At 36.7% G+C, this 12,541-nt stretch overlaps 1 protein-coding gene across 3 annotated transcripts in view; it reads left to right on the top strand.

The window, feature by feature from the left end:
* Positions 1–332: 332 nt before the first annotated feature.
* The window catches only part of LOC137404020 (uncharacterized), a 50,207-nt gene continuing 37,998 nt past the window's right edge, over positions 333–12,541 (top strand). For 2 of the 3 annotated variants that reach the window (XM_068090175.1, XM_068090174.1), the window contains exons 1-6: positions 333–401; positions 2,686–2,832; positions 3,621–3,764; positions 5,046–5,224; positions 7,220–7,240; positions 11,374–11,526. In XM_068090175.1, the coding sequence (XP_067946276.1) occupies positions 371–401; positions 2,686–2,832; positions 3,621–3,764; positions 5,046–5,224; positions 7,220–7,240; positions 11,374–11,526 (675 nt within the window). In that variant the 5' untranslated portion in view covers positions 333–370. The remainder of the gene's footprint in view (positions 402–2,685; positions 2,833–3,620; positions 3,765–5,045; positions 5,225–7,219; positions 7,241–11,373; positions 11,527–12,541) is intronic. The other variant, XM_068090176.1, reaches the window with a different exon arrangement.

The following is a 12,541-nucleotide window of genomic DNA, read 5'->3' as shown; positions in this document are numbered from 1 at the left end:
CAATCTGTGGCTGTATGTTCACCCAACCTCTAGTATGTTATACTCTTGTTGGTCACGTATGTGACCTAGATAACATCTCGATGACCGCTGTCAGCGATAACAAATATTTACTCGAATGATCTTTTAGGCATGTGTGATCCGAGGGTGACTTTTGTTTAAATTTAATATCGGGCTTGATTTTAACTTTGTTTCAACAAAATCATTCAAACTGTTTCAGAGAAATCATTATATGGCATTCATTGTTATCAGGTACCTTTCATTCCGCTTCCAGGTACTGAATGGTACAAAAGGAGAAGGGAAGCAGATGGTCAGCTCTGACAGGACCACGTTGATCAGCAGCAAGTTGCAGGCTCCCATCGCAGTCTCTATAATGTCTGACAGCGGCATCAGCGCTGAGTTAGGTGAGTTTAACAGATGAATTAACTGTATACATTCATTTATTGATTGTGATTTTAGTTATCCTCTACAGAATTAGATAATTTAAAACTTCATCCACAAGGAAATTACTCTAAGATAACGTTTTTTGGTCCTGTAGTTGTTTTTGCTAATTTAGTCGACTCCGTTGTGGCCACAGAGCGTTTAGCGCCCAGAGTAGGAAAGATATCTGCTAATTAATGCATTTAGGAAAGACACTGGCTGCTAAGGATGATAAGATATTAGTTATAAAAACCCTTTTCTCTTTTCCTGTTTCAGTAACAGCTATTATTACAAGAGCATGCATGTATGTTGAATGTTTTTGCTATTGGCTTAAAAAGATTTTCACTGGTTGCTCATGTTATCTTGAAACCTTGCAGCCCATGGATAAGCGCTGGTTATCTTATCAATCACAGCTCATGCTCTCGTGTTAAGGGTTACATGACGCATTGGATGTGAGCTTTGGAAGTGATGGGGAAATTATTGCGTCTAGTCATCAACTTTTCCTCTTCCGACCTTAGCCCTTCCTACCTTAGCCCCCCTTATATGACTTTGAAACTTGCGTTATGAATAACAATAAGTTCTTTCTGAGGAAGCAATGAATCAATCATTGCAGTTTTCTTATCGCAGAATTTGGAATAGCAAAAGTTAGCTTGGGATTTTCCCAAAGTCCCTATTAGACAGTCGCCATCTCAGATTCTGATAGGTGAGACCTTTGGCTGCCTGGTAGAGCTCTCTTAGTGTATAGCCATTGGTTGGTTTATGTACAGGTAGTCGATGCTGCTTATTAGCTGGTAGGGATATTTGATTGCAGAGGTTGATACCGAATTAATTGCATTTTCAGGCTAGTCGTACAATCTTATGATCGACTATAAACAGGTGTTGGTATATTCGTAAACAGACTATGGAAACTGGTATGAAATGTTTCAATACCCGTTTATTTAGACCATAAGTAGTTGAGGATACAGCGGCTAAGGTTACATGTATCACCTATGAACTTGGAGAAGCTGCTAGCATTTTGCCAAGCTCAATTAAAACAAAGGTTGTGCGCTACTATGCTGTGAGCCTTACCTGGGAGAGCTCAGTCGAAAGTCCATCTGATAAATAGCCTTATACAAGCCAGTATTATTTATAGCCTTCTGTTCTAGTAACAGATTCTCTGAGTTAGCTTGTGATACATGTATACGAAGGACTTCAGCCTACCATGATAACGGGTCATCATGTTTTGTTGGAGTTGAAACTAATTCGTGCTTTAAATCTCCTGTCCTGTATTCCACTCGTAGTTGACCCTGGTATGCACTAGGCTGCATCTGGTCAACTACTACCACTGTTGTATGGACAGCGTCAGCTTAGCCTGAAGACTGAGTATGGTTGGAAGAGAGGTTTTCTGGAACGGTTGTGTGATGCGCCGACAAGGATGAGCTGCGCATGACTCATCCCGTGAGGGAAACAAGGGTGGTACTTGCCATGGCTCTTTAGATTTTAAGACAGTTTTTCTATTTAATCCGACTAAAGGTTAATTTTTTATTCCTAAAATAAAGAGTAAAAACTATGGTGCTGGTTATTTGAAACCAAAGCAAGTAGATTTCATTGACCTCAAGTTGACCTAGACCTTGTGATAAGACTAGCTCTATGCCTTTCAAGCGGTTCCTATACAATTCGAGATTGAATCTCATCGTGTTAGAGATCCGCTGGTTACGCTCAGAGATCCGCTGGTTGCGCTGACAGCCCATTCCTTCTATGTGGTCTGTAGCAGCTGTATATAAGATATCACCAGCAGTAACCATGAGATGTTACATTAGTCAAGAAAGTGACTGGTGAGCTGTAGGTACCATGTTCTGGATGGAGTCATACTTCAGTACACTGGAAGACCGTTTAATTATAGCTTGCAGCAGGAGTTATCCCCTAGTGGCCTAGTATGAGCAGTGAAGGTACACACTCAGACCGATTACGCTTTTAGATATTAGCATAATTGTAGCAGAAAGCCATGAAACACGATTAATAAAATTCTCTTTTAAGCAATGTTATAACCGGTAATAATATATTTTCATTGTGACCCAAGTATAGTTAACCAACTGCCAGAAGTAGCGTTTGCCAGGTTCCAAGTCACGAGTTTTATCTATATCCACATACTAAAGTCAAGCAGATTAACTCCCTGAACTTCTGCTGGATTATCACCGAGTGTTATACCAATTCATCATCGGTGGGCTGTTAGCTAGTCTTTATATCTTGTCACTAGTAGAATTCTCTAAGCGCGCTCTCTATTGGCAGCTGGAGAAGAAGTCGACGATGTGGAGGCTGATAATATAACCAATGTGGTAGAGCCAGCAGTCAGACCCTCTACTATGCCTCTAAAATTAGATTTGATATCTGAGCACAGTATTGAACCCACGGTGCTGCCGACTTCACAGAGCAAAGGTGAGGTATCACATGGTGTGTAATCTAGTTTCTCATGGGTCAGCGCTGTTAACACGCTGTAAAATAGGCCTGTGTGCAGTATTGTAACAAATTTTCTTTTTTCCATTTGGGAGAGATTTTTCATTAGACAAAAAATAACAGAGGCATTGTAACAATAAATTACTGAAAACAGATGAACCTGTCTGAATTTTGGCAGACGATTTAGAAGCTGGCATAGGAACTAGGAGTTAGAAGAATGCTTTTAGGAATTGTCACATAGTGTTTGTTTCCTTCTTCAGGTCAGCATGCCTTTTATGCCTTCTCTTTCATATTTCAAGTCTCTAGAACACAAAATATTAACACGACAAAGTACAAAGAAAAACTCCAATAAAATACAAAATTTTTGCATCAAGCTGTGTTCAATATTTTTGTTCAGCGGTTCGAGTCTCGATTGGATGATTACATGCAAGCTTTGTTGTTGATTCAAGTATCACTAGATTATGACTCAAGTTTAGTAATTTGTTTTAGTGCAATAAAAGATTACAATCATTTTTGTAATTTGTTCAAGCATTTCAGCTCCTGTTTTGCTCCCATTTGTAAGAAAGATACCATTAGCGTAAATCTATTACAACGTCCCGCTTTCATTTGATATGCTCAGCCTCCCATCGAAGGTGTCAAGTTTCTAAAAAGCCACTTGCCCCATGTTGCCATGCATGATACTGACACCGGCGATTTCATCACTAATGCTAATGCTAGGCATTTAATTTGAGCACTAATTGACCTCTTCATGCTTACTCTCACTTGAACAGAGGAGGAAGAAGTGGCGGATGCGGAGGCCAAGACAGCAGTCAGACCCTCGACTATACCTCTGAAACGTATATCTCAGCCCAGCATTGAATCTCCACTGCTTTTGGTTCCAAATAACAGCAGCGCCACCGGTGTGCTCTTTAATGGTAAGATAGGCCTGTTATTCACAGGGTTAGTAGTCGGTAATATCGGACTGACGAAGGAAGGCTTGTCCCATTGAGTGTAGAGCGTGCACAAGTGCTCACTATGGTCACACTTTGATGACTCTGGGAATAATTCGTTTGGGACCTAAACTCCTTCATATAATCGAAACATTTTTTGAACATAGTTAAAAAAGAGGCAAGGCGATTAGGTAATAAGGGAAAAGACATTTCTACCTTTCTTTTCATGCTTGCCGAGTATCTAGTTTGTTCCCGAGTAGATATACCGTGGTTAGTTTTCTCTATGTCGGAAGTTATGTGCACCTCTGGTCATAAGGCAATTTTGTCGACGCTTCCATGTTAATTTATATGCACAATCATGATTGAAAGCTTGTCTTTTCAGCCTTATAGAGAATAGTCGCTTACTGAAATGGGGATATTAACTCACCCTGTCAACACTAATGGTATGAATATATCTATGTCATTCACTTTGCTCTCTTAAAATCTAAGAGTGACTCACATCACCTATGATTATGTTGAATAGCTCGCTGTCAGTTCTTCCTGTGTCTTATTGTACCGTGTAATGTTACTGCCCTTGCGTTTACCTTGCATAATCATACATCGTATATCAGGGAGATATACAGTTACTGGAGCATAAACGCGCCACATCTATTTTCATATAGTGCAGGGTTGGCCAAATAACATTGGTGATAATCGACGCTCGAATGTGTGAAGATTTAAAGGTCCACAGTCTAACATTTTTCTGTTATATCTTGTCTCAATCTGTGTGTTTTATAGCCACAGCAGCAGTCTTTACCCAGAGTGTTTAAAATAGTAAAAGATACAAATACATGACAGATATTTGAAGTGATTAGCTACAACTCGGGCTCCAACTCGGGCTCCAAATCGGGCTACAACTCGGGCTACAACTCGGCTACAACTCGATCTATAACTCGGGCTATAACTCGGGCTACAACTCGGGCTACAACTCGGGCTACAACTCAGGCTACAACTCGGGCTACAACTTGGGCTGTAACTCGGGCTCAACTCAGGCTCCAAATCGGGCTACAACTCGGGCTCCAACTCGGGCTACAACTCGGGCTACAAGTGCTTAAGAAATAATACTGACATGTTTCATAACTAGAAAGTTGGATTGGAACGATCTGGACACAATTGAAAAGGGCTGCGATTCGGTTCACCCATGAAGTGTTTTCGTAAGATGAATCACCCAGTCCTTCTTAGCGATAGGAGTTGCTGTCACTTTTTCAGAGAGTCATTGCTTTGTAGAACTGCACAGAGAAGATTTATCACCAGCCTCTGGTGTTTCCAATGTCGAGCGCAGTGACTCAAATGTATCAGCTGGTACAGCTGAGAAAGGCCGCATTCTTGCAGGTCTTATCGAAGGACACAAGAAGAAGGATCGTCAATGGGAACCTTCTGGAAGGTACCACGCCAACCTTGCAAATGTGAGTAATACGTCTTAACGTACCTTTTTATTTTGTCATAATTTTCAAGCAAACAAAGAGACCTTAAAGACTGCCTCTCGGCGAATAAGTTTACACTTATGACAGATTGGGTATCATTTTTCATGAATCTTCTCTTGCAATAGTTGGTAAACAGACTCGATAACAACTTTACCTTTTTACATTCATTTATTGTTCTCCATTAGCTGGATTATTACTATACGCTTCACTCACAGACATATATGCTTCATATATATCTGTCTTATATATGACATGTCTGTATTATATATGACACGTCTGTCTTATATATGACATGTCTGTCTTATATATGACATGTCTATCAATGTTTTCAAAGCTTTATCTTGGTGATAAAAGTAGAAAATTTGTAAGTCGAAAAGTGACCCTGTGAAGGATGCTTTCCTAAAGAATGGGTCTATAAACAACCCTGAGATGAACAGAAATGTTAATATTTGAAAATATCTACTGCTGAAAGCGATATCCAGTTCTTAACAGTTTAGTATAAGATTATTAACTTGAAAGGTAATTTTAACGTTTTAATACAAATTTAAAAACCAAAAATTCATCGTTTCATTGATTTTAAATTCAAATCTCAAAATTAATTAAGCTTTTGTATCTATAGGACAGACAGACAGACAACTGTAATAGTTAAACAACCACGGAGAATATAGTACGCTGTTTCCTAGTTGAACCTTCTCTAGTTCTTACAGACAACCAATTAGAATTCAATGAATCAAATTTTTATGGTGTACTATTACTCTATGGAAACTCTATGGAAACTTGCCTATTCAAAGGAATAACAACTCTTACTAAGGCTCTTGTCAAAACAACTGAGATGCAGCGGATATAGAAAGTTTTTCTTTTTATCAGATGTAAATGTTCATAATTTCATATTAAACACATGCAAACTGTTCCTTTTAGCACTGCAGTTTTTCAATTTTAGTATATATGAACCTAGACTCTTGCCTCAGCATTGCACCAGCATCACACGCTCAGTATTTCACTCATCCGCCAAATTGGTCTAATTACTTACACTCGTTCAATTACATGTATGTGTTACACACTTACACACTTACTCAGTACTCTCTATTTGCATCTGTATGGATCGCTTCTTATTCTTGGACAACCTAGTTGGAGCAGATAGACTGCTTGTAAATCTTGGCGTAAGTTTTGTCGTTGGCTCAAAGTATTACAGGCTGTTGTTATAAGCACCGTGTATAGCACTCGTAACAAAACTAATAATTATTTATCTGAAGGGTTTTAAATAGCGTTGTACATGAGAGATTTTTCATCGTGAATCTATTGACATATATTCTAGATTGGCTGCTCTGGTACACTCATTGGTTGGAGTCTCAGTTGGCATGCTCATAATATTAGTGATATTATTAATATTTTTATAATTTTATGTTGTACTTGTCCTAAGAGCTGTGTATAGCAGGGAAATGCTCGGAGTTGTGTCATCATTCTATGTCAATAGCGAGTAGTTGATAAAGACTCCATTGTCTCGGCACATCACTGTCAGTATTTAGAGTTGTCATTGCGTTCAAGTGTTAGAGATCATATGAAACTGATTTGACTTCATAAGGACGCCTGTCTGTTGCTAAACTACAGCTGCAGGACTCTTTCAAACAATATGCATGCGATACAAGCATTGTTAAAAATTACATTCATGATGATAAAGGTGTAAGTTGTGAGGAAAATTGATTCTTCGCTTTAATTACGGAGTTGAATGTTCAATAATCTAGTCCTTGTACTTCCTTGTCAACCCAATCAATGTTTAGCAATAATAAGCTCTGCTCAGCAGAGTTTCCTATTTTTAAATCTATTGAGTCTATTCAATCAAACAATTAATTATTGATGTAAGTATACTGATTGACCCGCTAGTTATGGATTTTTATTATTTTATATTCTATGTATGACTCATGTTCTCGTGTCACTGAGTCATTCTTCGACTCTATAGCCTTTGTTTCCTCCTTACAGGGCTTTAGAAATCTCCACCAGGTAATCGGCGTGTTAATGTGCTCATCTGACTGCCATTGCAGTTTCACTTCGCTGTGATTGGTAAAAAATCTCTGCTTTCTATCCTGATTGATTAAACTATGTCAGCTTTTATTGGAGATTAGTCTAAATGAAGTTCTATCTATTTGAGTCATTCAGGTTTAGTTAGTAACATCTTTAGACACTGTTGTATCTTCTAAAAGTAGAAGTTAGTTTTTTAAGTTCCGTAAACTACAGTTACTAAACCCTACTTTATGATGTTAGAAAGCCGCTGTTTTAACAGCAGCTTGTTTAACACGGATATTCATGGAGAGATTGTGTCTCAGATGAATACTGCGTTCTGTCTCAATCTTATAATATCCGTTTTGATATATTCTCATCAAATAGTGGACAAATACTGAAACTTGCTTAAAAGCTAAAACAACAGTCGAGATCATATAGATAGTCTGCCAATTTTTAGTTCTATCAATATTAGCAACGACATCAACAGCACCGGACAGCAACGACATCAACAGACTGGACTGCCAAACAAGTTTAATCTCGAATAGAAAACTTACCATGAAGTCGTTTTCTTTAGGATTTTATTAAGTCGACAAAAACTCGCAGTCATTTGCACTAAATGCACATGAACCTAGCAACGAATATATCTGGAGGTCGCTAAATTTAAACCACTAATGCGCTTATGAAGTATGATAAATAATCAACAATAACTGCTGCCTTGTTGTGATATGCTATAAGGCAGAAAGCTTAGTACACCCACAACAATGTAGTTTCTATATGGGAATAGATGCTAGTTTTATCAAATATCAGTGGATCCCAATTGAATGACGGCGTGGCTTGTTTTTTATTATTCATTATGGGTTTTCAATTTTTGTATAAATTGTGATAATTTGAATAGAATGTGTTTAGGAGTCATAGCTAAGTTCAGTTAATTTATGAAAGTTATATACACTGTGTTTCCATGACACGCATGATGTGCAGATTTGAGCCAATTCGCTAGTTATTCGCAACATGGAAACGGCATAAATCCGCAAGCTAAGAGAGTTTTACAATTCGCAAAACTTTATTGAGTTCATCACGCTTGCAAACGATGGAAACAGCACTCACGAATGATGCGCATTAAAATAATGCGCCAACTATTCAATTTTAAGCAATTTCAATACTTCCGTTCATCTTTTCTCAATCGAGTTTCATGTGTTTGCGTTGCTAACATGTACGCTGCTAATTCCGGCGTTATTTATTGACCTATAGCGTACAATTCCTTACCTTTTTTCAACAAGGCGCCGGAGTCAATTCGCATCATGCGAATGTCCATAGATACACTTAATTCACACGGTAATGCAACTTCCGCACAGCTCTAAACCTGCATGATGTGATTCATGGAAACATACTGACAGCGGTGGAAACATACTGACAGCGGTGGAAACATACTGACAGCGGTGGAAACATACTGACAGCGGTGGAAACATACTGACAGCGGTAGAAACATACTGACAGCGGTGGAAACATTCTGACAGCGGTGGAAACATAGCTGACAGCGGTGGAAACATAACTGACAGCGGTGGAAACATACTGACAGCGGTGGAAACATACTGACAGCGGTGGAAACATACTGACAGCGGTGGAAACATACTGACAGCGGTGGAAACGTACTGACAGCGGTGGAAACATAACTGACAGCGGTGGAAACATACTGACAGCGGTGGAAACATAGCTGAATTTCTATTTATTATTATTATTTGTCATCTGCCGTAGTTTGGCGAAGTTTTAAATATTAAACCAGCACAGTTTGTGAAAATTAAAAAACATAATGCATTTTTATGGAAAACCTTAATTGCGTAATAGCTTTATGTTATATTTAAAAAAAATAGAGCTGTACGTTCGCTAACCAACAAAAAAACGTAATTTGTTACAAGTGCAATGTCACTATCAGTTTTATAAGAGAGATTCCACTTAATAGTTTATTCAAAAATATGCTACCAGGCATGATTTTTAGAATAAGTGACTAACAGTGTGTTATATAAAAGATTTTACAATCTAATTTTGGTAGAGTTTTTGTTCGATCAGTTTTCACTAGATTTATTGCTGATATTGCTGTGTGTCATCGTTTTGTATATGCAGTTAGGGTATACATAGATTAATTGTTCTTTTTTGAAGTTGTCTGCTCAGTAGTTAGTCAGAGGTAAACAACTTCATATGTTGTAGTAAAGTTAGGCCCCCTCCCCTGCATGTAGTCTAGCACAGCATCCTAGGTGAAGGGTGAGAGACCTTGTTCATGCTTAGCTTATTATTAGTTCTCTGTCAAAGGCCAGATCTCTGCTGTCAACACCTCTTCCAGCCTTTCCTCTGTTTGTACTTGTAAGTAGGAGGAGATGACCCCTGTGATTTGGTTGTGGTGATGTGTTCTGCCGTGCTGTCTTATGTTGATTCAATGTTAAACTATTGAACTTTTATACATAAATGTCAAGATTGTCCTAGCATGTGAAAAAAGGGATGGGGCAGCATTGTTTATGTGAAATGTATAGTGTAAGGTTCTATGTCAGAATTTAACATTTAGAATGAATAACAGAAGTTGAAAACTTTGAGCAGCATTGTTCTACTTTTTATCTAGACTATCGTTCGACTATGCCTTGTCTTTAAATTAGAATGGAAAATGTTAAACAGTTTTGTGGATCACTCAGTATCACTCATTTTGTATTGTTATGGACAAGAAACTTGACAACTCTATCCTTTCCGATGTAACTACACAGTGTATCAGAGTGTTTGTGATTTGCAATTGCCTCTTGGCTACCATATTTTTGATTGATGTCATGCAGTTTATTACTGTTTTGATTGATGTAATACAGTCGATTACTGTTTTGTTGTGAAAATTGTGATTTTTAATTACATTTCTGTAAATTTTTACAGTTTTTCCTAACATTAAACGCAGCTGGGTATCTAAAGCTCCATTTATTCCAAATCATAGATTATAAATCATGGATAAGCATGTGTAAATAACAATTATAGCTCTTAGCATTATATAGGTCTAACTTAAAATATTGTTAATAATTCCATCTTGTATCATTTTTGTTAACCAACCGCATCTTGTCAAACTGTCTTTTTAACATGGTAGTAGTGCTGTTTTGGGGTTTTACAGTAGTGCTGTTTTATGGGTACTACAGTAGGGCTGTCTCGGGATAGTACATTAAAGCTGTACAGTCGGCGCTCCTACAAAGTACATGATCCGTTCCAGGAATGTTTACGTTATAGGGATTTTATGTTGTAAGAACAGTAAAATACATGTCAATTGTCATAATACGTTCCAAGATCTTTTCAAACTCTTCTCTTTGACCATACAAAAAGGAAAAACTTGACTTATATTTTTTAATTTGTAAGCTATACCGTAACTGCAGTATCATCAGTTTGCATCGTACACTTTTCTCCTTTTTTGTTGATCAATTTTACTGATTTTAGAGACCTTGATTGCGGTAATTTTACAATAAATTGATGGAAAGCACACATCTTCGGCGTTCATTTATAAATATCTGCTCATTTTTTCTAAACAGCAATGTCTATTTTGCAAAGCAAAACTAATAACCAATATTTTATATGTCTACAATAAAGCAAAACAAAATATTTTTACTATAAAAATGGTACTACCAGTTTGTTGTTATTTGTACCCAGGGGTCAAGGTTAGGATAAAAGATAACTTTCGACGATACTCCAACTTGTGACACTCAAATTGGTGGACCGATGTTGTAGCACCTGCATTGATTGCCTTCAAGTATATATGAACAACTGCCCAGCTACGTGTTCTCTGTTTTTACGTAGTGGCAAGCAAAAACTTCACATGAATTCTTTACGTTATCTGGAATTTACGTTATAGGAGGTATACGTTATTGGAGCGTCTACTGTTCATTTATTGGACTATTTGCAGTAGTGCTGTTTTGGGGTACTACAGTAGTGCTGTTTAGAGGTACTACAGTAGTGCTGTTCTGGGGCACTACAGGGGGCTGTTCTGGAGCACTACAGTAGTGCTGTTTTGGGTTACTACAGTTGGGCTGATCTGGGGCACTACAGTATTGCTGCCGCTACATCACAGTGAATGTGGCAGCAAAGAATAACCAAATTGTAGTTTAGCCATTTTGTATTCACAGTTGGAGGAGGGTATTAGCAATCAACTATCAAGAAAAAAGAAAGCCAGAGAAGATGCACGGAAGGTTCTGGAGATGTTTTTAGAAAAGAGTTTAAGTGGTGACCCAGACTTCCGACCATCTGGCCGCTATTGTTCTCAGAGAGCATCTAAAAAGGTGATTTTAAGTTGCATAAAATGTTTGAAGAAACCATTGTAATTGATTAAGTCTGCTAAAAAGGTAGGACTTGCATGCATTTTATGTATTATTGTATTATCTTGTTATAAATCTAGTTATTATCAAACTCTATTGTTATAGATCTAGTTATTATCAAACTCTATTGTTATAGATCTAGTTATTATCAAACTCTATTTTTATAGACCTAGTTATTATCAGACTCTATTATTATAGATCTAGTTATTATCAGACTCTATTATTATAGATCTATTTATTATTAGACTCTATTGTTATAGATCTAGTTATTATCAGACTATTATTATAGATCTAGTTATTATCAGACTCTATTGTTATAGATCTAGTTATTATCAGACTCTATTATTATAGATCTAGTTATTATCAAACTCTATTTTTATAGACCTAGTTATTATCAGACTCTATTATTATAGATCTAGTTATTATCAGACTCTATTATTATAGATCTATTTATTATTAGACTCTATTGTTATAGATCTAGTTATTATCAGACTATTATTATAGATCTAGTTATTATCAGACTCTATTGTTATAGATCTAGTTATTATCAGACTCTATTATTATAGATCTAGTTATTATCAGACACTATTGTTATAGATCTATTTATTATTAGACTCTATTGTTATAGATCTAGTTATTATCAGACTATTATTATAGATCTATTTATTATTAGACTCTATTGTTATAGATCTAGTTATTATCAGACTATTATTATAGATCTATTTATTATTAGACTCTATTGTTATAGATCTAGTTATTATCAGACTATTATTATAGATCTAGTTATTATCAGACTCTATTGTTATAGATCTAGTTATTATCAGACTCTATTATTATAGATCTAGTTATTATCAAACTCTATTTTTATAGACCTAGTTATTATCAGACTCTATTATTATAGATCTATTTATTATTAGACTCTATTGTTATAGATCTAGTTATTATCAGACTATTATTATAGATCTAGTTATTATCAGAC

The sequence above is a fragment of the Watersipora subatra genome, chromosome 9 (genome assembly GCF_963576615.1).
Source record: "Watersipora subatra chromosome 9, tzWatSuba1.1, whole genome shotgun sequence".
Lineage (NCBI taxonomy): Eukaryota > Metazoa > Bryozoa > Gymnolaemata > Cheilostomatida > Watersiporidae > Watersipora > Watersipora subatra.
Note: the sequence above shows the minus strand (reverse complement) of the source record. Positions and strands in the feature narration are given on the sequence as shown.